Source organism: Pteronotus mesoamericanus, unplaced genomic scaffold (assembly GCF_021234165.1).
Source record: "Pteronotus mesoamericanus isolate MK-2021 breed Mesoamerican mustached bat unplaced genomic scaffold, CSHL_Meso_final contig_25, whole genome shotgun sequence".
Taxonomy (NCBI): Eukaryota; Metazoa; Chordata; class Mammalia; order Chiroptera; family Mormoopidae; genus Pteronotus; species Pteronotus mesoamericanus.
Genome location: NW_026555105.1, coordinates 20303729 through 20331537, shown reverse-complemented (window position 1 = coordinate 20331537; position 27809 = coordinate 20303729). Strand labels below are relative to the sequence as shown.

The following is a 27809-nucleotide window of genomic DNA, read 5'->3' as shown; positions in this document are numbered from 1 at the left end:
ACCATCATCGAAAATGTCTGATATTTGCCTTTCTCATGCAGGAGAATAAGAGGCTGGGCTCAGGCCAGAGCCTGGCTTTTATGTGCCGAAGGTGTCAGCTTCCTGAAAGGGCTTGACAAATGCAGACATTTCACTCGCAGAAACCGTAGTTGGCGGGGCGGGGGTGAAAGGCTTAGGAAAATAACTAGGTTTTATTGAGGAGCTCTTTCACCAGACTAAGCCTAACCTGAGCATAATCAGTTGCCCTCTCCCTTTTCTTTAAACTTTTATTAGAAAGGAAATAAAAACCCGACGTGCCTGATCTGCCGAGACCCACAGAGTTATGGGATTGGTATCCCAGAACCTCACAGGCAGGTGCGTGAATGTGCTGCGAGCTGTAGCCAAGTGCTGTTGCCCAGCTTGTTTTGGCACTAGTGCTATTTTCTCAGGTCTTCTTTCAAGAGCAAGGGTGGGAGACGTCATTTGCAATTGGTCAAGATACTAAGTAGTCAGTGGTTGGAAATTGTGATACAAAAAGCCGTTTGGGCATCACTGTTCAAGCTTGTCTGGTGGGAGGGAGAGATGAGGACCCCAGCCTGACACCGACTCACTTGTGGGCGCTCATGCGCAGTCTCTGTCAGTAAGTCACTAGAGAGTGACTTTAAATTTGCTCTATGCACAAATCTCACAGTTTTTCAATTGGCATTTGCTGTTATATACAATATGGAATATGCCTGGTAATAGGAGGAAAGAGAAAAAAATCCATGTTCCCGTCACCTGTCTTGATCACTGGTGGTTCTGTGTTTAATCTCTTTTTTTCCTTGCATAAATTTTAGTCTGTTTTTCTACATTGTGTTTCTGTATATATATTTTGTATTATTTTTTTGCTTAGCATAATAGTAACTCAAGTATTTTCCTATATGACCCGCATACTTTGTAAATACCAATTTTAACAGTAGCATACAGTTCCATTGTTTTGAGTTTGCTTCTCTCTGTTGAAAATGCTTGTTTTGCAAAGGATTTTTTTAGACTCTATTTATAGGACAGATTTAGTCTTTATTTGCTTCCCTCTAAGGTATCATATCTGTCTCAACTTTAAATGACTGTTTCCAACCACTTAGTTAAACTTTATAATTAAAATTCTAAAAGGCAATATAATCCCCTCCCCACAGCATAGTTAATGGTGTTATTATTTTGTCACACCCGTTTGCAAAGTGGGAAGCTCCCTTTGGCTGATGTGATACCAACATTACTGGCGCTCATGCCTAGTGAAATGTTTATTGGCATTTTACAAAGGCTTTCTGGAGAGAACTCCAGTTATGTTAAAGCCTTGGAATGCTGCATCTCAGACACAGTGGATTGTTACCTCTAAGCCTTCCAGTCAGATTTGAAAGAAGGCCCTTTGTCTTAACACCGGCTGGGGCTATTGTGCGTCTGTGGGGAAGAATAGGAGCAGGGAGCAGAATCTCACCTCTGTCACTGACACAGTGTTTTAACAAGCCACTTCCCTTTTCTGGGCCTCTGTTTTCATATCTGTCAAATGAGGAGATTGAACTAGAAAGATTAATAAGACTCTTTTCAGCTTGAATATCTTCAGGATTTTTTTCTAGGCAATTTGTTTTCACTACCCCAGCCCTACTTTTGTGTTTATATTTTTCTATAACCAGCTGCAAGAGGGCACCTCTAGCAAACTCTCTTGCCCCTGGATTTTCATTTAAACTTCAGTGAAATATGTTGGAGACCAGTTTGCTATCTTGTTGAGGGCTTTCCAAGGGTTATTCTGGAAGCGGAAATCTATTCCAGATCACTCCAGGGGACTAATCCCTGAATAATGTCCTCTGACACACACACATATTTCCTGATGTTTCTCTTGACCTTGGAACTGGTTAAAGACTGCACAGAATGTTCAGTGAATTTTTACAGGCTGCTGCCTGCAGTTCCTCCCATCCTTGGTGTTTTCAAGGTGTGAAGCTCTCCAATAGTGATTCTTCTATTGTTGGAAGCAGTTAAAGGGCATCACAAACTGGTGCCTTGCCTTGCTGTTCTGTTTCTCTCCGCCAGAATTCAGCCCTTACACAGTGTTAGTGGTCAAAGGGACTTGGATTGTTTGAGGATAAATGTCACCGCGTTCAGGAGAAACAAAAATATTTAGTGGAATGAGCCCTAAATTGGGAATTGCGGGAGAGGTTTCTGGCTTTGTGACCTTGAGCAGGTCATTTGAGTTCTCTGGGCCTCAATATCCTCATCTTAGAAGTTACAATGATGCATCTAGAAAGGACCTGTCCTCCAGCCATGTGAATGAGGATTTGCTCCCAGCTTTAACATGACCCAAATGCACTCTGGGCAGCAGTGATAACTCGTATTGGGCACTTATTTATCCCTGTTGACCACTGTAACTCAGCCATATATTCCGTATTAGTTGTCAGTGGGCCCGTGTCACCAGGGGGTGCCAGAACCCCCTGCTATTTACTCAAAGCTAACATCCTAACGGGACAGGGCCACAGCAGCTAGATAACAGCCAGCTAAAGGAGCAGGGAGGAGGCTGCTTGGGAGTTTGTGCAAGTGAGAAAGGCAAGGGATTTGAATTGAGCTTGTAGAAATCTCATTCTCAATGGCTAGAGCTTGGTGCCTGCACCGTCGGCTCGCTGGTCTTATTTGCTCATTAGCCATTTACTCTCTCTCATCATTTGTTTACTGCAGAAAAGAAATGAATACAGGAAGCAACAGAGAGCAAGCAGTTAGTCAGAAGTCGGGAGGAGCTGCCGCTCTCTGCCCCCTTTCACTGAACAGCTTAACTTCGTGCATCGCCCTCTCCCTGAAACATTAGCCGTACTGAGTGGGTCCGAAGGTCTGTGTTTCCCTCACACAAGAACCCAAACCCTCCTGTGTCTCCAGAGGCCTCATGAAAATGGGTAGGGATGGGCAGTCTGGAAGTTCAGCAAGTTGAGCTGGGGACTTGTCTCTAGGACAGTGGTCCTCAGAGTGTGGTTTGGGGGCCAGCAGATCAGCATAACCGGCACTAGAAATGCAAATTCTCTAGCCCCGCTCCAGACCCCCCTGAGTCAGACACTGGCAGCCCTGTGTGTTTTAACAAGCCCTCCCGGGGACTGTGATGCGCGCCCAAGTGTGAGGACCCCTACACCAGGGGAGGTGCCTGCAGGTCTCCCAACTTGAAGGTCTTTGCAGGCAGGGAGCCAGCAGCTGTTCTCTCCTGTGACCCTCAGTGCCCAGGCCAAGCCAGAGCCCATCTAGAAGGCAGCACCCCCCCCTCCAGACTCCCTGGGGAGTCACCTTACTGCAGTCCGTTCATGTTACATAGGAGAGCTGCTGAGTTTGTTGAGTAGGTATTTGTCTCCTTAACCAAGACTATGACCAGAATGAAGATGAAGGGAAGAGTGCTTTTCCATCTGTCCTTCCAGTAAGTCATAAGACAGATAAGGAAACTGAGGCTCAGGGTTTCAGTTGTTTTCCAAAAGTTCACAATGCTAGTAAGTGGCAGAGTCAGAATTCAGATCCAGGTCTCCCTGTCCCCAAGTGCCCTTTCCACCATCCATTGCATCCCTTGAGTAGAGCCAGCTGTTGGATTTGTCACTAGGGATTGCCAGAAGCCCCTGCTTTTTACCCAAAACTAGCAACAGGGCCAGCAGCTTCCAGTTAACCAACCGAGGACAGGAGCAGGGAGACTTCTCAGGGAGGAGGCCACATGGGAGTCTGTGCTCTCCTGGCTCTTTTTAGAATTGAGTGACTCTTGATCAAAGACCCCCAGGTGAGGAAGAAATTGTCACCCTCCAGGACCAGCAGCTCCAGACTTGGGAGCAAGTGTCTTGCGAAGGTTGCAGTTCGGGCTGGGGCCCGCACTGAACTCTTGACCTTGCCGCAGGAATCTCCAGCTAAGCTTCCCAGAGGCTGGGAGGCAGGTCCTCTCCTCAATTTCACACAGCAGGCATCTCCTCAGACCTTTCCGGATGCTTGGGTTCCTGCCAGGGATGTGGTAGCTGCCAGTCAATTAAGTCACAAGCCTCAGCAGGCCTAAGTGATAGCCAAGGCGGTCAGAGTGCCAAGTGCCTACCGCTAGAAGGTGTCTCGCCTGGCCTGCTCGTCCTTTATTTGGACACCCCTCGGCCCCCCACAAGGCACCCTCCTCTCCCAGCAGCCCCTCAGAGCTTGCTGTGCGCCCCCTGGTTCTTATGGTAACTCAGTTTAGCAAATGGCCCTAAGTTTTATAAATAGCACCGTGGTGGGCGGGGAAGCTGGCCTGTGCACCAGGACAGAAGATGCATTCCCCACTTTTTGAGCCATTTCTTGGGATCCAATGACGGGAGGGACTTCTGATGCAGATGAAGCCCAATTCCCAGGTCTCCGCTCAGCTCTCGGGCCCTGCTTCTACGCTTATATGTGTTTTTGCTCCTCCCCCACCTCCACCAGGGCGGCCTTCCTGAGGTGGTGCTTCCAAGTCTGCTCCTGGGACGTTTCCTGTTCTTGGAACAGCTGCACCAGCCTGGGGTACCCTCCTGCTACTTGATCCTATAGGGAGGTGTCCAGTGGCTGTGGTCAATTTTCAGATGACCTTGTTCCTCTGACGTCATTAGACGGCTATTTTTGGCTTTGCTGTTTATGCCGCCGAGAAGCTGGGCTGAGATGGGGGAGAGGGAGACAGAGCTGGGGAGGAGCCGCTCTGGGTGTCTGTGGTTCCAGGGCCCTATCAAAGGTGGAATGCTTATTTGTCAACATTTACAGAGCACCTACTGAATGCCAGGCCCTGGGGCTTCCAAACTGCTGACATAGTCATCCTCACTCACAAATTTATTTTTCAGCAGACATTTACTCTGTGGTGCGGAGTAGTATGTGTGAGGGCTCTGAGCCAGACGGTTTGGGATTAAATTCCAGCCCCACAGGAATACTATCTCTCAGACCTTGGGCAAGTCACTTCTCTGTGCCTCAGTTTCCTCTTGGAAATGGGAGTAAGAATAGCATCTACCTCATAAGGTTACTTATGAAGAATAAAGGAGTTAATACCTTTATCTAACACATGGTAAATACACCATAAATATGAGCGGCTATTACTGTTAACATCAGCACTTTTTGTACAGGATACAGAGTTGACTGACCTGGTCTCTGTGTGTTCTGAGCTGGTATCTGTGTCCCCAGGGCCCCAGATACTGGGACAGTGCGCAGAGTCAATACAGCAAGTCAGGATGGAGCCCCCGCTGTGCGCCCTTTACCCAGGGACATTCCAGGGAAACAAAATGGCATCCTGGCCCTGGGACAGCCCCAGAGCCTTGGCCCTCAACCCTGACTGCACATCAGAATCTTCTGGGGAGATTTAAGAAACACTCAGGCTGGGCTCTGCTTCTCAACATTCTGATTTAACTGGCCTGAGCTCAGGGAGGGGCGCAGGCCTCGGGAGTCGGGAACCCTCTCCGGGCGTCCCCCTGCGCGTCAGGCTTGAGGAGCACAGCCCAGAGGGCTCTGGAGGGACGTGCGTCCTGCCATCACCGCAGGCTGCACCGGTCAGACGCTCTCCCGAGGGCCTCCACGCTGGCCCACGGGCGTGGGGCTCCTCAAACGGGTGTGCCTGGGAACCGCCTGAAATGCTGGTGACAGGGACACATGCCAGGGAGGCTTCCTTTTTTTTCTTAATTTTTATTTTTTATCCTCACCTGAGGATATATTTATTGATTTTAGGGAGAGAAAGTGAGAGAGAGAGAGAAACATCCATCAGTTGCCTTCCGAACATACCCTCACCGGGGTTTGAACCTGCAACTTAGTTATGTGTCCTGACCGGGAATTGAATCCACAACCTTCTGGTGTACAGATGCTCCAACCAACTGAGCCACCTGGCCAGGGTGTGGGGGCTTCATTTTAAGCCAGCTCTGGGGTCTGGGCACTGAGGAAGCCTGCGCTGGCTGTGCCTTTGGCTGAGAAGGCATCGCTGATCACAGTCCTGAGGCTCCTCCTCTGAAATCCCACAGTGCTTTATAGCTCCTGTAGCTTCTACCATTTTCTGCCTTGACTTGTAGAAATATGAGTCCGTATTGATCTATTTTGAATTATTTATTAATCTGCTCAGTTACAAGTGGTCATTTCAAAAAAATTTACAAAAAACAGTAAAAATTGTCTGTTTGCCCCATTTGTTCATATGCATATTTCTACCCCCCAGACATTTTCTCTATAATTTTTTTTTTAACTTTATTTATTTTTAGGTGAGGGGATGGAAGGGAGAGAAGCATCAGTGTGTGGTTGCCTCTCACGTGCCCCCTACTGGGGACCTGGCCCACAACCCAGGCATGTGCCCGGACTGGGAATCAAACTGGCGACCCTTTGGTTTGCAGACTGGCACTCAATCCACTGAGCCACAACAGCCAGGACTCTCTATAAATGTTTTTAACAAAAAAGAATCCCAAATTCATGAATGATTTGACAATCTTTTCTACCTAAAATACACTATGTGGTGATTCTATAGTTTTCCCCCAACTCCACCTCTCCGTCTCCAAAGTGACCAGTTTAGTCCTTGCCAGAGAGTAGAGCACTCAGCAAATAATCTTGGTAATAAGACTCTGTAATTCTGGGATGGAACAGTGTGTCATTAGAGCTTCCGGAGAAATCTATGTCCACTTGGCCATACCGCCTTGGGGGGAAGGTGAGAGAGTCTGCTCTAAGGACAGCAGCCTTACCGAGCTAGGGCTTTCCCAGAGGCCTGAGAGGTAGTGCCAAAGCCAGGCTCAGGGACCGCAGGCAGGCGGTAGACAGCAGGAGAAAACAGGGGCCCCAGGTGGGAGGGAGCAGGAGAAAACAGCCCTGAGTGGCTCCCATACCAGGACCAGAGGGAAGTTGTAAGGGGACTTGGCTGCTCTCCTGAGAGTCAGAAGGTCGTTGCTCAACTCCCTAAATTTTCCATCACAGCCGAGCAGGGTGAGGCTGGGAAATGTCTCCTCTGAGCAGGTCCTTTTAAAAGCATCTTGGCTGGATCAATTTCCTCCTAGGAGCCAGGGAAGCAGTGCCCAGCTGGAGTTAACCCCTCCACTCCCAAGGAAATCTCCCAGGAACGGGTGAGCCTGGGAGCCCAGGCTTCTGGAGTGCAGAGCCACCCAGGGCAAGAGGCCTAAGGAGCCGTGAACTCTGGCTGGAGATACCTTCCCTCTGGCCTTGTTAAATCCAACAGACATAATTGCATCCTGCTGACCTTAATTCCTCTGGCAGGTTTAATTGGTCCTGGCATTGCCCCACTTCCTGCCCTGTCCCTGTAGAGGCAAAAAGGGTGGCTGCACAGCTGGTGCAGGGTGGGAAAGCCCCTTCTTAAGGGTGGGCAGGGGCTCTGGCAGCCCCCCGCTGGGTGGAGGAGGTTCCCCGTGCCCCACCCCTGTGGCTCCAAGGGAGAGCTGAGACGAAGCCCAGGGACTCCCAGGAGCAGCTGGCCAAGCTGAGCTCAGCCCGGGTGGCCAGCAAGCTGCAGGCGATCCTGTGGATCCGGAAAGCAGGCCAGCCTCTCATTCTAGCAGGAGGGACCTCGGAGGAGCATGCAGGGATGGCTGAGCCCTCTACCTGGGGTGTCCACACCATTATGGAGACCCCCCAAGGGCAGGGACAGTGCCGCAGGGACAGTGCCAAGCACTCTCGATACATGTGCTCACTAAATGGTCCCAGCCACCCTGGGAGAGAGACCGTGGGCAGATAGGTGATGAGCCAAGCCTCGGATTAGGTGGTTCAAACCCAACTCTGTGAGTTTGCTCTGTGACTCGGTTTTCCTGTCCCCTCTGAAATGGGGTTAAAATAGCTGACATTTTTAAAGCACTTACTGTGTGCCTGTGCACTGTTCAAAAGGCTTTATATCCCTCCCCCAGGGAGGAAGATGCTCCTACTACAGGTAAGGAAGCGAGCAAAGGCATTTGCTCAAGCCTCAGTTATTAGTCTCAGCTTGACTGGCAGAACTCCTAACCACTACTTAGACTGTAAGAATTGAATGGAGGACATTCATGAAGCTGCTTACCCAGGGTCTGGCCTGTTTACATAAGTTCAAGAAATGCTAGTTATTGCCCTGACCAGTGTGGCTCAATTGGTTGGGTGTCATCCCTTAAACCAAAATGTCACAGGTTCGATTCCCAGTCAGAGCACATGCCTCAGTTGCAGGTTTGGTTCCCGGTTGGGGCATGTACGAGAGGCAACCAATCAATGTTTCTCTTTCACATCGATGTTTCTCTCCCACTCTTCCTCCCTCGCTTCCTCCCTCCCTTCCTCTCTCTCTCAAAATAAATCAATAAAATCTTTTTAAAAGTGCTAGTTATTATTTGAGAATCACAACAGTGACAAAGGTAGCAGAATTAAGCCCCTTATGTTGTCCCAGCCTGGACTGTGGTCTCATCAGGAGGACTCTGGATTTGAAGCTGCTCAATAGCTGTGTGACTTTAGAGACAAGTCTCTTACCCTTTCTCAGCATCAGTTTCTGCACCATTAAAATGGTCAAACACTTGGCCCCTTGAGTCCCTTGTGAGGATCTAATGAGCTGGTTTGAAGCCTTTGACAGAGTCCAGCCTGGCCCTTAGTGGGCACTGACTCAGTAAACGAGCAGTATTGACAACCACACTAAAAACAAGAGTATGTCAGCAAGGGCCATCATAAAGTAATCCCACAAACCCAGTCCAGACTCATGCTAGTCACTCCTCCAACACTGACTGGCAAGTACACTTTGTGCTGGGAACACATGTGGACATCACACTGCCCCTGACCTCTAGGGGCACCCAGGCAGTGTCAATAGTGGGGATCAACCTGGGGCTGAGGGAGGCCGGATGAGGGAGGTCTAGCGTTACAGGCTAAACCAGAATCTGCTGTGGGGACGACCAAATGGAGGCCCAGGGGCTCCTGATAACAGGCACAGACACTTCTCCCGGACAGGAAGTATATCAGCCGTCTGAATGCTGAGACCCCAGTGGGGAAAAGGGGCGAGGCACAGGCTGGGAAATCTTACGAAGAAAGAGAACTTTGGGTTGTGAAGAAGGACATTTCTAGCTCAGCTCCCTCACGGAGTGACTTTGAGCAAGTTGCTTGTTCTTTCGATCCTCCCTGTCTTCATCTAGGAAATAAGATAAAAGTCCCCCACAATTATCAAGATGATATTTTAAGACAATATGGATAAAGCTAATAATAACAGCACTCAAAAAAATGGGAGCTCCCTTCCTTTAAGGGAACCTGGGGTTCAGGTCCCAGCTCAGTCCCTCTCAAATTGGACGACTTTGGGTAAGTTACTTAGCCTCTCTGTGCCTCAGTTTCCCCGTCTGTTCTGACGATCACATGAGTGAATCGACGCAAGGGAGCTTGAATGAGGCCTGGCACTTGCGGCAAGTACGAGACAGACGTTAGTTATTATTTTTGCTTTCTAGAAAAGGCAGGCTGTCGACTGGACCTTGGGGAGAGAAAGGAGGTCAGAAGAGGAGCGCCAGGAAGAGGAAAAGCCGTCAAGAATGAGGAAGGAGCTCTGACTCTGGTTTCTTCTAGTCTGTACTATCCTCCTTTGAATAGTGTTCTGTTCACATAGTTCATGGTTCAAATAAAAAAGTGGAAGGGTAGGCATTCGTCTCCCTCATGCCCCTGGTCCCATTGTTTGCTTGTCTTGCCAAAACAACTGTTATGGGCATTAAGTGAAAATGCATATATTATTACATATATGATTTCATTAAATATTACATATTTCACCCCCTTTTGCCCAAATAATAGCTTACTCTACATGTTACTCTGCACCCAGCTTTATTTTATTTTTTTTCCACTTTGGAGGTCGCTTCGTATCAGTTCCTTCACGGATTCCTCGCTCTTTTTTACAGCTGAGATGTGATGTCCCATTGCTTAGATGTGCTGTGTTCTCAGGTCGTTTCCCCTCCCTTTTCCCATCTGAGGGCAGGGGGTGCCTCCTGCATTTGCCACAGGGGCTGAGGCGCGCCGCAGTCAGGACCTGAACCCAGACGCCCACTCCAGAGCTATTTCCAACACACTCAGCTCCGCTAGTCCTCAAGTTCCCCTTCAGAGAAAGGCTGGGGGCAGACGGCGCCTGGGTGACGGGTGACTTCTTGGAGCGTACTTCACCCCACCCCATCTCGCTCTGAGCACCTCGGGCTGGAGCAGCCCCTAGGACTCCCCTCCGGTGGAGGATCCTTGGAAAAGAGTCTCCATCAGCCCCTCCTTCCAGGAGGGTCACTGGCGAGACTGGGGGCAGCTGGAGGCGCGAGGGCCCTGGAGTGCTGACCATCTCCACAGCCACTTGGGACCACATCCACCCGCCCCCCCCGCCCCCCAGGAGCCCAAGAAAAAAGACATTTCCAGAGAAAAGGCTTTCCGGCTCATGGGCATGTTGAGCAAGTGCCCCTGAGGCAGTTTCTTACCCAAAGATGCTCCAAGTAGGTCTAATTGCCAGGGGCAGCACTCACGGGCACAGAGCTTGGCACTGGGGTCGGGGCGATTATTCGGGGCCTGTGTGGCTCTAACCAGGTTCTGGGGCACCTGGGGGACCCCACGCATGCAGGTGGGTAGAGCCAGGGCCCAGCCTGGGCATAGCCTTGCCCTTCAGCCCTGCCCGAGAGCCCCTCTTCCTCCGGGCCCCTGCCCTTGATCCTGTCAAGCCAGAGCCTGAGGAAAGGTTGCTCCCCCGGGGCCCCAGGTGCCCCCTCCTTTTTCTCTTCCTGCTTGTTCCAACCCCACTCTCCCCCCAGTCAGTCCGTGGGAAGAATGCTGTGTCCTCTGAATGGGGGCCAAGAGTGACAGGTGGTGGCAGTCCGGGCTGCATGGCCCCTGGTGTAAGAGATCCTCTCCTCCGTCCCCGCCTCCCCTGCCTGCACCCCTGCCTCCGCCTCTGCCCACCCAGCCCAGTCCCTTACAACGGCCTCCTGACTGCTCCCAGGAAGCCGCTGCACCACAGACAGCCACCAGGTTGCCCCTCTCTGCTTCAGGTACCTCTCTCCTCTCAGTCTGCTGGCCCTGGGTTCCTCTCGACCTGACAAGAGGAGGAATCTGACAGCCTGCTATACTTCATGCTTCTTTCTGCAGCTAGCAAGACTTGAGTTAGACAAGCAGAAGCATACGCTTCCCTACCTCATGGCGACAGAAAACGGAGCAGCCGAGCTGGGAATCCAGAGCTCACCAACAGGTGCCAAGCTGGGGCAGGAGATGGAGGGAGGAGGTTGGGTGTTGGAATCCAGGTTTGGGTTGGTTCCTCAGTGGTAGTCTTGTGCCCAAGGCCTCCTTGTATGGTCCGTGGGGGACTCAGAAATCAGAATTCTCTCTAGGTAGGGCTCGGCTGGATCAAGAGCCTACATGAATTCCTTCCCAGAGAGACTAAGAAAATGTAAAGCTCTCATGGATAGCACCTAAATGCAGGGCAAGAGATGGCGGGGCATCCAGGCCCACCAGAGGACCAGAAACCCCCACACAGGCCTCTGCGATCCCAGCAGCCCATGTCCAGGGCCCATCAAGTGGCTCTAGAGGCTCAGTGGAACAAGCATTTGCAAATTCTTGCCTTGGTGGGGACCCGGACCCAGAGCTGGTCTCTTGCCAGCCTGGCTAGGAAAAGAGGGGGAGAGGGTGAGTCCTGACGGCTGTCTCACCTCTTCTACAGACAAGGCACCTGAAGGTGCAGCAGGCGAAGGACCCCTGGCTCCAGAGAAAGACCCTGGCCTCCCGGACCCAAAGAAGGAAACTGGCCCCCCAGATCCAAAGAAGGAAACTGGCCCCCCAGATCCAAAGAAGGAACCTGGCCCCCCAAATCCAAAGAAGGAACCTGGCCCCTTAGACCCAAATAAGGAACCTGGCCCCTTAGACCCAAATAAAGAACCTGGTCCCCCAGACCCAAAGAAAGAACCTGGTCCCCCAGACTCACAGAAGGAACCTGGCCCCCCAGATCCAAAGAAGGAACCTGGCCCCCCCGACTCAAAGAAGGAACCTGGCCCCCCCGATCCAAAGAAGGAACCTGGCCCCCCAGACTCAAAGAAGGAGCCTGGCCCCCCCGATCCAAAGAAGGAACCTGGCCCCTAGACTCAAAGAAGGAACCTGGCCCCCCAGACTCAAAGAAGGAACCTGGCCCCCCCGATCCAAAGAAGGAACCTGGCCCCCCAGACTCAAAGAAGGAACCTGGCCCCCCCGATCCAAAGAAGGAACCTGTCCCCTTAGACTCAAAGAAGGAACCTGGCCCCCCAGACTCAAAGAAGGAGCCTGGTCCCTCAGACTCAAAGAGGGAACCTGGCCCTCCCGATTCAAAGAAGGAGCCTGGTCCCCCAGACTCAAAGAAGGAACCTGCCCCCCCCGATCCAAAGAAGGAACCTGGCTCCCCTGATCCAAAGAAGGAACTTCCCTGACCAAAGAAGGAACCTGGCCCCCCAGACTCAAAGAAGGAGCCTAGTCCCTCAGACTCAAAGAAGGAGCCCGGCCGCCCCGATCCAAAGAAGGAACCCGGCCCCCCAGACTCAGAGAAGGAACCTGGTCCCCCGGGCTCAGAGAAGGAAACTGGTCCCCCGGGCTCAGAGAAGGAAACTGGCCCCCCGGGCTCAGAGAAGGAAACTGGCCCCCCAGGCTCAAAGAAGGAACCTGGCCCCCCAGACTCAAAGAAGGAACCTGGCCCCCCAGACCCAAAGAAAGAATCTGCTCCCCCCACCCTGAAGGAAGGTGCCAAAATTCCTGCCTCAGAGAAAGGGGATGAGGCCCTGGCCAAACCCTCAACTGGCAGCGAGGGCCCCGAGGGAGAAGGTGACTTGGGCGAGGGTCCTGCGGAAGGCAGTGTGGGGCAGCCGGCAGCCCTGCCCCAGCAGACCCAGACTCTCGAAGCTGAGGCCAGCGCCAAGAAGCCCAAAGAGGATGACAATCAGGGCACCTCAGGCAGCCAGGATCCCGGAGAGCCCAAGGCAGGAAAGAAAGCGGCAGAGAGCCAAGCAGAGGCCAGGAGTGGCTTACCCCCATTTCTACACAGCCCCAGCTGCCCTGCTGTCATCTCCAGGTGAATGCCCCCTGCCTGCGAGTGGGGAGGGGGCCTGAGCTCTGTCCCCAGGGGTCGTGCTAAGCCCCTCTGTCCTGAGGGTCATTGGGTCTGGCCACGGGTGGAGCCGAGGTGTCAGGAGGAAAGGAGAATCCTTCTTAGTATAATGATCAATCTAGCATGGAAAGATGACTAATGATGGATCGGTAGAGCCTTACTAATCCTTTCATAACTTACTAATACTTTTTATAATAAAGTATCAGCCTTACAGTGCAATCAATTACATTTACCTGAATGTTAATTATATTAATGAGGTCACTAATTATGTATTGTAAACCACAATAACACCATATCAATTTAAATTTTATATTAGTATCAATTGAATTGCCAGTTTTTATGAATTAAGAGCTATGTAATCTCCCTAATTCTATCCACATAATGGTTAACCATATCAATGCTCTTATTAATAGTTATGAATGATCCATTAGTGTGTTGATAGTCAAGATAATGATCACCATCGTTTATGATATTAACATCCCTTAATTTTGTATAAAGTGAGTTCGGATGTGTACCTGATGTGTTTGGGGTGGGGAAGGGGCAGGGTTATATTAGCTTCAGAGAGCAGACAAAGCTTTGGAAGCATGATGACCTGCCGGAGGCCACAGTGGAGCTGTGGCTGCTAAGGGCATCACCTCTGGGTTCTCACCTTCTAGCCCTGAGGACTTGCTGGCCAAGAAGCCCCCAAATGAGGCATTGGAGCTCGTCTTTGAAGGGGTGCCCGTAACCCCTGGCCCCACAGATCCTGAAGCAGCCAAGGAAGCAGAAGAGAAAAACATCCTGGAAGGCAGCCAGGAGGAAGCAGGAGAGAAGGCCTCAGGCCAGGCTGGCCAGGCTAACGTGCAAGGGGACACCTCGAGGGGGATCGAGTTCCAGGCTGTGCCCCCGGAGAGATCGGAGGTGGGGCAGGCCCTCTGTCCCACAGCCAGGGAGGAGGACTGCTTCCAGATTTTGGGTAGGCCGGGGGCTGGCATGGGCTGGGGCTGTCTGTGGGCCAGGGAGGAGGGAAGGGGGCTTCCCAAATCTCGCAAGTTTAGAGGACTGAACTGCTGTGAGCCATGTCTCACCCAGGCCGATTTATCTAAGTGTCACACAACTCCAGGAAGTATGCATTTCTAGTCCCTTTTGATTGATGGGGAAACAGGTTCAGATAAAGGAAATGGAGTGAGTACCCCAAAACCCTTAACTAGGGTAAGATTTGAACCTGTCAGGACGATCGGACTGCAGAGCTCACTTCTGCCTTTCTTTTACTTTGGCTAAAATAGGACTTTGAAAAAAATCAGTTAGATTATTGGAGCAACACCGACTTCCGGACAGTGGAATCTTAAGTCAGTTGTAGAAGAACTAAAGTGCCAGGCTTTGGTAGTTAAACTACATCCTGGACAGGGTAGGAAGGTTCATGGGAGCCACAGGATTCATGAGCTGAGGAGCACGGGTGTCTGTGTGTGGAAGCAGTGACCAAGGAAGCTAGGCACGTGAGATGCGGCAGGACTGTGGCGTGGCCTTAACTAATCACACTGCGAGCGGGTAGTTTATTCAGCGGGCAGCAGGGAGCCACTGAGCATGCGTGACTTGGCAGTAGGTGAATAGGCTTGGGCAAAGGTGCGGCAAGGCTGGGGGTGGGGTGAGATGGGGTCAGGAGAGCCCAGAGTGTCCTGACACCCCCGCTCCGGGCCGAGGTGCCCTGGGAGACCCGCCAGCCTGCCTGGTGAGCGGCACAGTGCCACCCAGACAGGGTGGGAGGGCCTGGCGGCTGGGCGGCAGCCAGGAGTCCTGCCTCCTTCCCCGAACAGGAGCGACCGAGACCTCCACCCCGCCCCGCCCAGAAATCACATCCTCAGGGTGACGGGACCTGAACAACCTCCAAGGGCCATCTGATTAATTACCAGCCCGGCTTCCCTGCCACCTCTTACTATTTATAAACAGGTTTCCGTTCCCTGTGATTCAGCCTGTTGGCCTTCAGGACCCCTGTTCCTCGTTGTTGTCGCTAGGTGGCAGCCTCTCCCTACCAAACTTCATCCCTGCCTCCCGCTTCCTCCTTCCTGCGGGTCGTGCACAGCTTAGACTCCTATTCCACAGGTCTGGCCAGTTTGTGGTGATATTCGAGGGGGTGGTAGGCAGATCCCATCACCTACCCCATCAGACATAGTAACCCCAACTGGGCACTCCACCGCTATAGCTGTTTTTTTTTTCTTCAACGGAAATGCAGATAGCTTGGGAGGGTCTCAGTGGTGTAATCAGCCATCCCCTTTGTTGTTGGGGGAGAAGCTGAGCCTCCCTCTGTCAAAGGCAGAGGGCCCCCTGAGACCATTGTGTATGATGGTGGCAGAGCTGAAATTGGAAACTGGGCCCCCTGGCTCCTGTCCTGGAGCCAAGCTGTCCCCCAGGTATCACTCAGCCCAGGCCAGGCAGGACGGGTGGATCCTCAGCAGCCCCTGGCACTGACTAATGGCTCTGCTCTGCCTCCAGACGACTGCCCACCACCCCCGGCCCCCTTCCCCCACCGCATTGTGGAGCTGAGGACCGGGAATGTCAACAGCCAATTCATCATGAACTCCAAGGAGGCGCTGGGCGGGTGAGCGCTGGGACCCTGAGCCTCTGCAGAGCATTGAACACCCCAGGGCTTCACATCTTCCCTGCACGAGGCCCCACCACACCCCACTGGACCCACAAGGACACAATTGCTTCTAGTGGTTGCACCCGTCGTCTGCAAGTTGTCACGTGGCTGATGCCTAATCACGTCACTGTCACTCACACAGGCACACCCTCAGTCACTCAGTGTTTCCTATAGGGAGCGCACAGTGTTTTCCTGTCTGTCCCAGTTTCAGGCCCTCTAAAGACGATTCCTGCTTTGTAAAAAGCACTGAAGGGTTCCTCCTCTGGGCCCCTATCTGCCACAAGCCTGTGAGCTGTCACATCAGGGGCCACCCTTCAGATCAGCCTGCCCTTCCTGTGTCCCCAGTTTGTGTAGCTCAGCCATTGTCCCCCCCACACCAGAGCTTCAGGAGGGAGTCAGGGCTAGTTGGGGAGAGTGTCCCCATCTCATGGTGCGGATCCAGATGGGCAGAGAGCGGGCCTCCCTCAGCCCTTGTCCCTGGGAGCTCCCTCACTCCCAGCCTTTTCCTTCTCCAGCGGCAAGTTTGGAGCAGTCTGTACCTGCACAGAGAAAGCCACAGGCCTCAAGTTGGCAGCCAAGGTCATCAAGAAACAGACACCCAAAGACAAGGTAGTAGGGGTGGGGCCTTGCTATGTGAAAAGGGGGGATCTTTGGAGTGGGGGGGCATCTCACCTCCCTCTACCCACGTGTCTGTCTAGATGGACAGACAGACAGCCCTGCCACTGGGGCTTGATGCCCCTACGTGTAAACCAGACACCTCAGTGAGTGAACTTATCCCGGGGACTTCCCCTTCTAGGCACAGGACAGCTATGCCCTGTTCAGTTCAACAAATACTAATAAGTGCAGGCTCTGGGCCAGGCCCCGTGCTGGACACTGGGGGTCCCAAAGTGAAGTGAATGTGGTTCCCGCCCTGACGGAGCACCAGGGTTAACAGGCCTGGTCTGGGGCTCTGCCTCCAGCGCCCAGCGCAGGCCTGGTCAGAGGAGGCCGAGAGCAGAGCTTGGGAAGGAAGAGAGAGAGGGAGGAAGGAAGGGAGGGGAGGAAGGGGCCCGCAGGGAGAGGGAGTCGGGTGGGTGTGTGAGGAGGTGATGACCCAGCCACCTGGTGAGGTGAGAGCTGTAACTTGGGAAAGCTAGGGCGGGGCAGGAGTAGTGAGGAGGGGGCGGAGGCCGCTCCTGTGTCAGCCTGTGGGTCAGGGAAGCTTCCTGGACTGGCTGTCTCCTTAACGAAGACTTCGAAGAAGGAGGGACTGTGGGAGGAGAGGCCTGAGCGCAGGAAATAGCAGGTAACTGCTGGGGGCCCTCGAACTGAGGCAGGAGGAGCTGAGAAGTGAGGTTATGGGCGTTCAGGCAGAGACCGCAGCACACAGAGGCCTGGAGCCCGGGGCGAGTATGAGGAGCAGCTCCGGAGCGGGGCAGCCCTGGGCGCCCCTTCCTAGCTCTAAACACCTTTGGAAGGCATGTATTTTCTTTGTGACTCTGTCTTTCTCTGCCTCTTCCACTTGACAGGGCCTGGATCCATATCATTGACTGCAGGGTCCCCAGGCCTCTAACCTGGACTTGGCTCAGCATTGATGCTCAGTCTATATGTGCTGTGTCAAAGAATTGGAGGCAGCTATTGATTAATTAATTATCCGGCAATTTTTTGGTGTGCCATTCGCTGTGTGAGGGAAAGGCAGTGAACTAAAAAAGCCCCTGCCATTATGGGTTGACATGCTAGAGAAGAGAGACAGACACCTAGAAAGCAAAACGGAACACAAAGCAGGGTGTCAGGAACTGAGAAGGGCCAGGAAGAAAAATAAAGGCAAGTAAGAAACAGGGAGCGTGGAGCGGGTGGGGGATGTTCAGACCGAGCTGGGCCAGGTTAGGCCTCTCTGAGGAAAGAATGTATGTAGGGTGAGGTATGAATGAAGGAATGGGAAAATGAGAGAGATGAAGCAACTTGGGCAGTGACATGGTGTTCTGGGGGGCGGTTCAGGGAGAGGCCTGGTTTGTAGCGTTCGCCGATTTCCACGGTGTAACTATTTCTACCATAGCCAGTTTCAAACTACCAATGTGACAACTGGCTTGAGAACTTTCTCAAAGTCACAAATAATGATGGCGTAGGCTAGGAAGGCCGTGCTGGAGGAGGTGAGAAATGACAGGATTTGAAATCTAGTTTGAACATAAGAGTCCGAAGATTTAGTGATGGACTGGATGTGGAGTGTGAGGAAGCAAGATTAAGAGAAGAATCTGGAATAGCTCCTAACTTTCAGTCCTGCACACCTGGGTGAAGAGTGATGTCCTGTTGCTGATGGGCAAGCTGAGGGCAACCCAGCTGTGGGGAAGGGGTGGTACCAAGGGCCTAACTGAGGACGTGATAGATTTGAGATGCGTATTAGACATCCAAGGGCAATGGCAGTTGGGCAGCTGGGGATGTGGGGATGTTGAGTTCATGGGAGTGCTCGGAGGTGGAGATATGTATTTGGAGGTCTGTGACATTTGGGTGGGATTATCTAGTCGGGGGCTTGAGGAGAATGCCCAAGGGGAAAATGCAGGGAGGGGAGTGATGGGCTGGGAGGACTGAGCCCTCAGGATGGCAGTATTCGGCCAGAAGAAGAACCACAAAGGAATGGTGTCCCAACAGGAAGGGCTGGGGTTGGTGAGGACGCAGGCTTGGGCGCAGGGAGAGATGGGAGAGAAGGAGGCCCGCAAGGCGGAGGCTGGGCAGGGGTCCAGGCAAGGTCCGGTCAGGGCGCAGGTATGGAAGGTGGAGGCAGGGAGTGATGACACTTGGGTGGTACCCCTGGCTTCCTTGGTCCTCAGGAAATGGTGAAGCTTGAGATCGAGGTTATGAACCAGCTGAACCACCGCAATCTGATCCAGCTCTACGCGGCTATTGAGACGCCACAGGACATCATCCTGTTCTTGGAGTAGTGAGTGCCAGCAGTGGGGGCAGGGGGCCGGGTGGGGTACCAGAGGCCCAGAAGCAGCCTGTAGAGGGGTCTGTGCACGCAGCATCGAGGGCGGCGAGCTCTTCGAGAGGATTGTGGATGAGGACTATCAGCTGACCGAGGTGGACACCATGGTGTTTGTCAGGCAGATCTGCGATGGGATCCTCTTCATGCATAAGATGCGGGTTCTGCACCTGGACCTCAAGGTACTGGGGCTGGGCCTCCGGGAGGGGCCAGGAGCAGCATTTGGCCACTTGAAGTCAGTGCTGCCACCAGCATCCCTCCATCCTCCCACCCCTTCCTCTCTTTTCCCATCCATCCTTCCACCTGCAGACTCAAAAAGGGCTTATTGGGCACTTACTAGGTACCAGGAAGTAGAGAATAAGAAAACAAACAAGAGACTTGGTCCTCGCTCTTAGGAGCTTCTAGTCTAATTCTAGGTACTTACTGAAAGTATCTTTTGTAGCCCTGTGAACCCCAGGCTCAGTGCCTCTCACACAGAACTTACTAATAACTGTTGCAAAAGTACCTACCTCTGTGCTGGGCCCTGAGAGACACTGCGTGTATCTATTTACTCAACGACTATTTGCTGAGGGCCTGCTCCATGCCAGCCAGTGTTCTAGCAGTGGAGATCCAGTGGTGAACCAAATAGGTCGAAATGCCTGCCTTCATGAAGCTTATGTTCTAGAAGGGGAGTCAGGAAAAACAAATCAGTAAGCATAGTATCAGTGCAGTGATACCCACAGAGTAGGCGCTAACAAAAGTGTTTATGACAGAATATTTATTTCCCTCTTCCGACCTTGCTCGGTCCCTTGCACATAGCAGGTGAGGGGAAGCTATAGATTTTATGATCAACTGGTGGTGGCTCCCTGGAGCTGAGTGACCTTGGCTGCGGTGTGGAGCAGGCAGGGGCAACGTGAGCGCCAGCTAGTCCCCGTTCTTATGGCCGGTGTTAGTATTCGTAGGGTAAGTGGCCAGGTGAGTAGAGATAAAATACGCACTCCGTTGTGGGTTATAACCATCAGCAAGGTGGAAAGTACTTGCATTTGTTCATTTGAAAAATACATGCTGAGTACCCGCTTGTGTGCTGCTGTACACCGCGTGCGGCATGGGCGTTACTGCGGGGATGAGGCAGGACACGCCCTGACCCATGGAGCCTGCAAGCTAGCGGGGGAAACAGACATCCATAAAATAATGACCAAATAAATAGATGCTTTAAAACTGTCAAAAGCATTATGAAAAAGTACCTGAGTAATGGGGAGATGTGCCAGGTGAAATTGCAGAAGTGGGTAAAGGCCAGTGTATTCGCGGTCTGAAGCAGGCCAGGGAGCTGCTGCTGCTGCTGGCTACCCCTCCCGTGCTCCTTAGAGGTCAGATGCCACTCAGGACGTGTACTCCTCCTGCCCAGGTGCCTGCCCCTCCCACCAGCCCCTTGGGTCAGGTGACCTGTTACCATCCCCACTGATAAGGGAGGGAGAAAGGACGGAAGGAGATGGCATTCAATGGGACCAACGTGGCAGAGAGAATTTAGGAGGCTGTTGAATTAAGCCAGGAGAGAGACGGTGGGGCTGGAACAAGTGGCAGTGAGGGATGGGAAGGAGCCAGAGGATGGGTGCATCCTGAAAATAGAGCCATTCGGATTTGCTGATGGTTTGGATGGGGTAGGGGAGGGGAGGGGAGGGAAGGGAAGAGTAAGGGTGACCCCTGAATTTCCAGACAGCGCCATGTCATTGGAGGCTTGCCATTCCCCAAGGGAAAGCCAATTTCTTTGGGGTAGAGCAGGGTCCCCAAGGCAAATGCAATGCCACAGGAAGAAACTCAACCTTAAGCTTCTGTATCCTAAAATGTGCTGCTTTCAGGATTACAATAGTTTTTCATTTAAAAAATGGCTTAAGGGTCAAGTAAGTTGGGTGAATCATTTTCCAGGCTGGGGCTTCTCAGAAAGTCTCATGTCCTCCAAAAGGAGATCTAGGTCTGTCTCGTTTCCCCAGATGACTGTACCCTGTGACCTTTCTTTTCTTTCCCTGTTTTGGTGGGACACCAGGTTAAGCTATTAAAGTCATTAGTGTCCTGCTCCAATGAATGCATCAGTTGGAAAAGGGCCTTCAGGAAGTGTGTCATTAGGGGCCTACAGTCAAGTGCCGACAAAGCCCAGATGAATAACAGAACCAGGTTAAAGGGTCTGTCATGAGGGTGGAGGCCCCGGACAACTGGAGGGCTTTTGTGGACTCAGAGGTCAGTAGCAACTCGTTCGAGCAGCGCACGGCTATGTGGCTGGGGCTTCTGCTGTTTGAGAAGGTGCTGCAAGTCAGGAATTCAGAGTCTCTGTGCAAAATCTCCTGCCTTATGACTGTTGTTAACTACTTAAAATATTTCTGTCCTATAACCTCAGATTCATCCTGTGTCCTTGTGTTATATGAAGAGGAGATGGAGACCCAGAATGGGGAGGGACTAGCCTTGAAGTAACTTCATTCACATGCTCATCTGGGCTCGGAGCACAGGATTCTGGGAGCCATGGCTGAGCGCCTAGCAGTGTCTTTGTTAGACGCTGAGGGTGGGGAGCAAGGGGCCCGGGAGAAGACAGACCATCCTTGCCCTGGAAGAACCAATCCACGGGCATACTGTCTACCTAGCTCCTAGCCCATAGCGTGCACTATGAGTCCTTGTTGGCTGGCGGCAGAAAGAGTGATATCAAGAGACCAGCACTGGAGTCAGACAGCCCTGGGGTCAAGTCCTGGCTCCGTCACTTACTTGTGTGACTGTGGCCAACTCACTTCTGTGTCTGAGTCTCAGTTTTCTCGGCTGTGAAATGGGGATGGAAATGGAAAGTCTCTGCCTCGTAGGACCCTTGGGAGGATGGATGAGCTGACATGTGGGAAGTGACTGACACAAGGCCTGACATTCTGTAGGTGATATCTCATCCCTAAATGGGGAGATGAGAGTAGCACATCTTAGAGCATGCCAGGAGCCCCTCTGTTCCCAAGAGGCTTCCTCCGGGGGCCCTGAGCTGGTGGGTTCTTTCTGTGGCCTGTGGCGCTCCACACACCTGGTGGTGGCCCTGCACTGGCCTACCACCTGGCGCGTAGTTCCCCTCTGCGGGCCTCAGTCACTCCTCAGACTTGCTAGGACATTGTGGTTCTTCCCTGGCCTTAAATGAAGGAAAATACCACCTGCACCCATCTGGAAGCCTGTGCTATGAGGCCTCATCTGAGTCTCTCTTGGGCCCTCAGGTTCCACATCTGTGTCTGGAGCAGGCGGGTCTGGGAGTCTGGGATGGGCTGCCAATTCTGTGACCTGGGACTTGGGTGGCCCAGGATGGGGAGGGAGGGTGAGCTGGGTCAGAGGCCAATCCAGGCCACCCCTTCTCCTCAGCCAGAGAACATCCTGTGTGTCAATACCACGGGCCATTTGGTGAAGATCATTGACTTCGGACTGGCACGGAGGTACCACCCGAGAGGCTGGGGAGGGCGGGGCAAGCCGCTGAGGAGGGCAGAGGTGAGGGAGGGGCGAAGGGTGCCTGGGAATGGGCTGGGAGCTGTGCTCTGAGCATCTGGTCTCACCCCCAGGTATAACCCCAACGAGAAGCTGAAGGTGAATTTCGGGACCCCAGAGTTCCTGTCACCTGAAGTGGTGAATTACGACCAAATCTCCGACAAGACAGACATGTGGAGTCTGGGGGTTATCACCTACATGCTGTGAGCCCCAAGGGAGCACGGTGTTCCTGGGATTGGGGCACCCGGGGGGGGGGCAGCTGAGGCCAAGACTGGCCGTGGGCTCGTGGTGAGGTGGTCCCACTTCCCCATTCACTCAGTCAGGGGTTTGCTGGGGGTTGGGAGTGCTAGGGAGAACTAGGACAGAAGAACTTTGTACCCATTTTATAAATGGAGAAACTGAGGCCCCTAAAGGCATAGCATCCCAGCCCAGGGCTCTGGGCAGCAGATCTCTGATGACCCAGGGTGGGGGCAGAGGGGTAAGGGACATTTCTTTGTGCACTCACCATTCCTCTTCTTCGCTGTACCTTGGGAAGCTGGGATGATTATGCCCATTTTACAGATGAGAAGAGTGAGGCTCAGAGAGGGGAAGTGACTTGCCCAAGGTCACCCAGCCAGATTCAAACTCAGGTCTGTCCCACTTGAGAAGCCGGGGGTCTTTTCAGCATCTGGTGCTGCCTCCTAGGATCTCCCCCGCCCCCCAAACCCTCACGGTGACTTAGCATTTCTAACCTCACCTCCCTGCCCTCTGCTACCGCTCCCTCCAGGCTGAGCGGCCTCTCCCCCTTCCTGGGAGACGATGACACAGAGACCCTAAACAATGTCCTGTCTGGCAACTGGTACTTTGACGAGGAGACCTTTGAGGCTGTGTCAGATGAGGCCAAAGACTTTGTCTCCAACCTCATCGTCAAGGAGCAGGGGTGAGGTTCCCCACAGGACGGGGACCCCTTGTGTGCAAGCCCAGTGCCTGCGTACGCAGCAGGGTGGGAACTGGCTGGAAGGCCAGCTGGGCTCTGGTGCCGAGCGGGCATGCCACCCACCCTCGCCACACTGCCCCCTCCCCTCAGAGCCCGCATGAGCGCTGCCCAGTGCCTCGCCCACCCCTGGCTCAACAACCTGGCAGAGAAAGCCAAGCGCTGTAATCGACGCCTCAAGTCCCAGATCTTGCTTAAGAAATACCTCATGAAGAGACGCTGGAAGGTACTGCTGGGCTGGGGGCGGGGGGAGGGAGGGAGGGGCTGCGAGGCGGGAAGAGCTCCTGGCACCAGATCCCAGGCCCCGCCAGGCCTGCCTTGGCGGGTTCTGTCGACCAGGCCTGGCCCTGTCTGGAAAACAGGGTTGGCTTTTCTCTCTTTGTCCTGGGCTGGCTGCTGGCCCTCCACCCTGAGGAGGGGCGTCCATCTGGGGCTCGGGCTCAGGAAAAGGTCTCCGACCTCATCACAGGCTTCCTTCCTTCATGTTACAAATATTTATTGAGCCTCTACTACTTCCATGCGCTGGGGATACACCAGGGGATAAAAGAGACCAAGGATTTCAGTCTTCGTGGATTTACTTTTGGGCAGGGGTGGGGTGGGGTGGGAGATTTAAAAAGGTTAAGGAAGGGCTCTAGAAAAAATAAGGGTAGTCAGGAGTGCCAGAGGAGAGGTTGTACTTCTAGGTAGAAGGGAGGACTCACTGAGAAGAATGGGAACAAAGACCTGAGAGAGGTGAGGTGTGAACAGTGTGGTAATACGGGGAAAGTGTCCCAGGCAGAGGGAACAGCCACTGCAAAGGCCCTGAGGTAGAAGCATGGTTGGCAAGTGTGAGGAACAGGCAGAAATCCAGTGTGGATGGAGTAAAAGGGTCAAGGAGGAGGGGGAGAGGAGCTCAGAGAAAAGTGGGAGGCAGGGTATGGAGAGACTCATTGACCACGGTGAGGGGTTTATCTTCTACGTGGAGCACCTTGAGCAGAGCACTAGTCTGGCTGACAAATCTGTTGAATGAAGGAAGGAATCCTGTGGCCATTTTGAGTACTGCACCCTCCCTGGCACCTGGCCCTTCTGCAATAAAGGGGACCTTCGGAGACCCTCAGCTGTCCCATAGCTCTTCCCCTGCCCTGATGCTGACTGCGACCCCTCTTCCTCCTCCCCCAGAAAAACTTCATTGCCGTCAGCGCTGCCAATCGCTTCAAGAAGATCAGCAGCTCGGGAGCACTGATGGCTCTGGGGGTCTGAGCCCCAGGAGTGGCTGAGGCCTGGATGCAGCTGCACAGTGGCCAGGGCTGAGGCCACACAGCCCAGAAGGCCAGCGCAGACGGGCCAGACCCCAGGGTGGGCTGGCCAGGACAAGGCTGCGCCAGGCTGGGAGGCTCGGGGCTCCCCACGCCCCCACACAGTGACTGCTTCCCCGATGAGAGCTGCCTCGGATGTGGTCTGAGTCCATCCTGCTAACGCCTTCCCAGACGGGGCTCCGGCCCTTCAGCCGCAGCCCAGGCGCCACAGGCTTGTTGATCCCTCCCCGGCTCCCTCCTTTTGGAACTGCTGCCCTGCCCTGCTTGGCCCCACCAGGGCACCCCTGGCCTGGGCTTGCTCCTAGCTGAAGTAGGAGGGCTGGGGGTCCTGGCGTGTGGGGCTCCTACGGCTGTGGATGGGAGGCTCCAGGCGGGGCAGGAAGGCAACGAGGTCGATTCCTGAGGCCCAGCTGCAGCGGAGACAGAGCAGGCTTTGTGAGAAAGGATCTTTATGCCCTGCCCACCTCCCCACACCCAACAGATAAGGCCCAGCACACGCCATCTGGCCAGGTCCAGCTCCCGCCCACCTTCCTGGCCGACCACCAACACACAGGAACTCTGTGTGAGAGAGAGGACGCCCAGCCCAGGCCTGGTGGAGGGGGCAGGGAGGGGCCTGGGGCACACGGGAGACCACCCCCGAGCTTGCTAGAGGGCCAAGCCGGCTCCGCCTAGCCACTCTGGACTCCTACCCCAGGGGTCATCCTTGGGCCTCAGATGGTAGGGTCAGCGGGCCCAGGAGTAGCGAGAAGGCCATGGGGCAGCCCCCAACCTGCTCTCAGCTTGTGCCTTGTAAATAAATGTACAGGTTGGATGTGGCCTCCTTCCCTCTGTGTTCACTTAGGTGAAGTCACAGACAACTCCTATTCATTGAGAACTACTGTTCGCCAGGCACATTAGTGACATCCATCGGTTCGCAGTGTAGTGGTCACCAGCACAGCCTCAGTAGCCAGACTGCCCAGTGCATGATCTGGGCAAGTGGCTTCCTTACTTTGTGCCTCAGTTCCCTCATCTGTGAGAGAGAGGTCACAGCACCAGCTAACATTTATTGGGTGACTATTGCGTGTCAGGCTCTTTTTAAGCACTTGCATGTGTATTAACTCACTTACTCTTCACTGAGGGGGAAACTGAGGCTCATAGAGGGGAAGAAACTTAAAGACTACTTGACAAGTCAGAATCTAGGGCTTGAAATGGATTCTCCCATCTCCCCAAGCAGGGTTCTGCTCACGAGCCACTCTGCTTCTCACCAGAGCAAGGCGGAAGCAGAGCGCAGGGTCTCTGCTGGGCCTGCAGTGACGGGGTTCTCCCAGGAGGCCTTGGGAGAGAGCTCTTCTCTGCTGGGCCACATCCCACCTCACCTTAGGCCTGCGCTGCAGAGAAGGGGCTCCATCTGCTGGGGGTGGGGGAATAAAGCAGGACATTGAATCAGAAGTGGGACTGACCTAAGTGGGACAGCTGGTCTACCTGCTGCGCTGGGGGCACGTACCTATTGATTCCAGCAGGAAGAGCAGTGACAGCAGTTCATATGCGTTGACCACGTGCTGGGTGCTGGACCTGGCCCAGTTCTGTGTGTTCACAATCACATTAACTGTTCAGAGTAACTCTGCACAGTGGGCATTGTGTTGTGTCCATTTCTCAGTTGGGAAAGCCAGGCTTCAGGGAGGGTAAGTCACTTGCTCAGGGTCACATAGCTAGTCAGTGGCATAGCCAAGATTTGGACCCAATCTAGGCCCAGAGCCCATGCTCTTAACTGCTAAGCTGCCTGCCTCCTGAGCATCCTGGATTTGCTCTCAAACCAAGACCACGACAGTTCATGCCCCCCTTCCCCTGCCTCTATGAACGCTGTCCTCACCGACACTCCCGGACTCCTCCAGCAGATGGATGCAGAGTCCCACTGCAGCAGGTTCCACAGGGGGCAGGTGACTCTAGGCTCTGAGCCTGGTAGGGTTTCCAGTCAGGGATATGGGGTGCTTGGGGAGCCTGGCCGGGGCTCTCGGAGGGACATGTGTTTATGGACAAGGCCCCCATGGCCATGGATCACTGCCTGCCTGCCCGCCTGCCACCTGCCAGCTGGGCCAAGCCTGTGGTTTCCTCTGAGTTCTCTCAACCTTGCTGGTCCCCACCCAGGCTGAGCCTTGGCCACACAGCAGGATGATGAGGGATGAGTCACCGCTGTGGGGTCGGTGGGGGCGGTGGCGGGGGCGGGTGAGGAGGAAATGAGGTCCAGTGAGAGCAGAGATTCAGGGCCTGGATCCAGCTGGGGAAACCAAGGCCCAAACGAGGAAGCTTCCTCAGCAGGGACAGCAGCAGCTGGGGCTAGAACCTAGGACCCCTGACTCCCAGCACAAGCCTCAGTTTCCCCCTGTATAATATGAAAACCTCAGCTCTGCTCTCCTCTGCCATTCCTAGGGCCTTAGTGACTATCAAGATATGGGATTGGGTGCTCATTTCACCATATTTCACAGGTGAGGAAACAGGTTCAGAGAGGGAAAGTGACTTGACCAAAGCCACACAGCAAATTAATATGTCGTGGGCAGGAAGCCCACCCAGAATCATGGACCAGAGCTGATCACGGCCTCTGCCCCCATCCCCTCCCAGGAGTACTCCTTAGGAAGCTCTTTTTGATTCATTAGGTGCCCCTTTAGGCCTCCCCTGGTGGCTGGAGGTAACAATAAGGATGGGGAAATGGGAATTCAGAGAGGTTTTGCTCCCTTCAAGGGCAACAGAGCACCCCTAGAAAAAAAGCTGGGTGGCAGCCCCTAAAATGGGGCTCAGTCTCTGCCCCTCTGCAGGCCTGGGTGCAACCCCATCACGAAGGCTCCCATCCCTGGCAGCCTGTTGCGGGGGAGCTTGTTTGCCCTAGGACCCACCCTGAGAGAGGGAGCGAACCCTCAGCTGGCCTGGGCCTGCCAGCTGTACCAGGGCCAGTGCCAAGGCCCTGGGCCTGGGCTTCTGCAAGCCCTGGGTGCCAGGCTATGGCTGCCTGCCGCCCCTTGTGTGGTGTGCCCTGCCTGCCATGGTGCTTCATTGTGGGCTCCTCCTGCATGGAGCCCTTCACAAGGCTGATGCTGCGACCTTTCCCGCAAGGTGCGCTGTGCCTCATGGGGCCACAACCACGGGCTTCTTCGGCCCAGTGTTCTGGGCCCCGTTGGTGGGGTTAGAAGGGTTAACAGTCTCAATGGGACAGCTCCTCCCGGTTGGTCCTGGCCCAGAGAGTGTTCCTCCAAGACTATTTCCTGCCTCTGGGCCTTGGCCAAGCCCACAATGACCACCCCATGGGTTTGAGGCTGCATCTGGTTTGGATTACACCAGGGCTGGTGACGCTGCCTTTTCCTGTCTGTGTCCAATGGCCTCGAATTCCACAGGCCACCTTAGGCCCAACAGGGCAGTGGTGGGAAAAGATTCAGCCAGCGATAGGGCTGCCTCGAGGGTGTGAAGCAGCCAGGGCTGCCCTGGAGGATGTGCCCCCTGGCCCAAGCTCCCACTCCGCGCCACTGCCCACCCCCTGTTCCTCCCTCCGC

At 53.8% G+C, this 27809-nt stretch overlaps 1 protein-coding gene across 1 annotated transcript; it reads left to right on the top strand.

Annotated features, from left to right (window-relative positions):
- The first annotated feature begins 10842 nt into the window (after positions 1 to 10842).
- Positions 10843 to 25533, top strand: MYLK2 (myosin light chain kinase 2). The gene is made up of 13 exons (XM_054573913.1): positions 10843 to 11107; positions 11576 to 11628; positions 12567 to 12946; positions 13639 to 13937; positions 15452 to 15557; positions 16115 to 16208; positions 18404 to 18513; positions 18596 to 18737; positions 21904 to 21974; positions 22098 to 22226; positions 22790 to 22942; positions 23090 to 23222; positions 24155 to 25533. Exons 1-13 carry the CDS (start codon positions 11056 to 11058, stop codon positions 24233 to 24235), a joined length of 1803 nt encoding a protein of 600 aa, XP_054429888.1. The 5' UTR covers positions 10843 to 11055; the 3' UTR covers positions 24236 to 25533.
- Positions 25534 to 27809: the final 2276 nt, after the last annotated feature.

Excerpts from the sequence above, each read along its gene's own strand:
- MYLK2 (XM_054573913.1), top strand. The coding sequence starts at position 11,056 with ATGGCGACAGAAAACGGAGCAGCCGAGCTGGGAATCCAGAGCTCACCA. Across the intron at positions 16,209-18,403 it reads AACAGACACCCAAAGACAAG|GAAATGGTGAAGCTTGAGAT; the intron begins GTAGTAGGGGTG and ends CTTGGTCCTCAG. Across the intron at positions 22,943-23,089 it reads CTCATCGTCAAGGAGCAGGG|AGCCCGCATGAGCGCTGCCC; the intron begins GTGAGGTTCCCC and ends CCCTCCCCTCAG.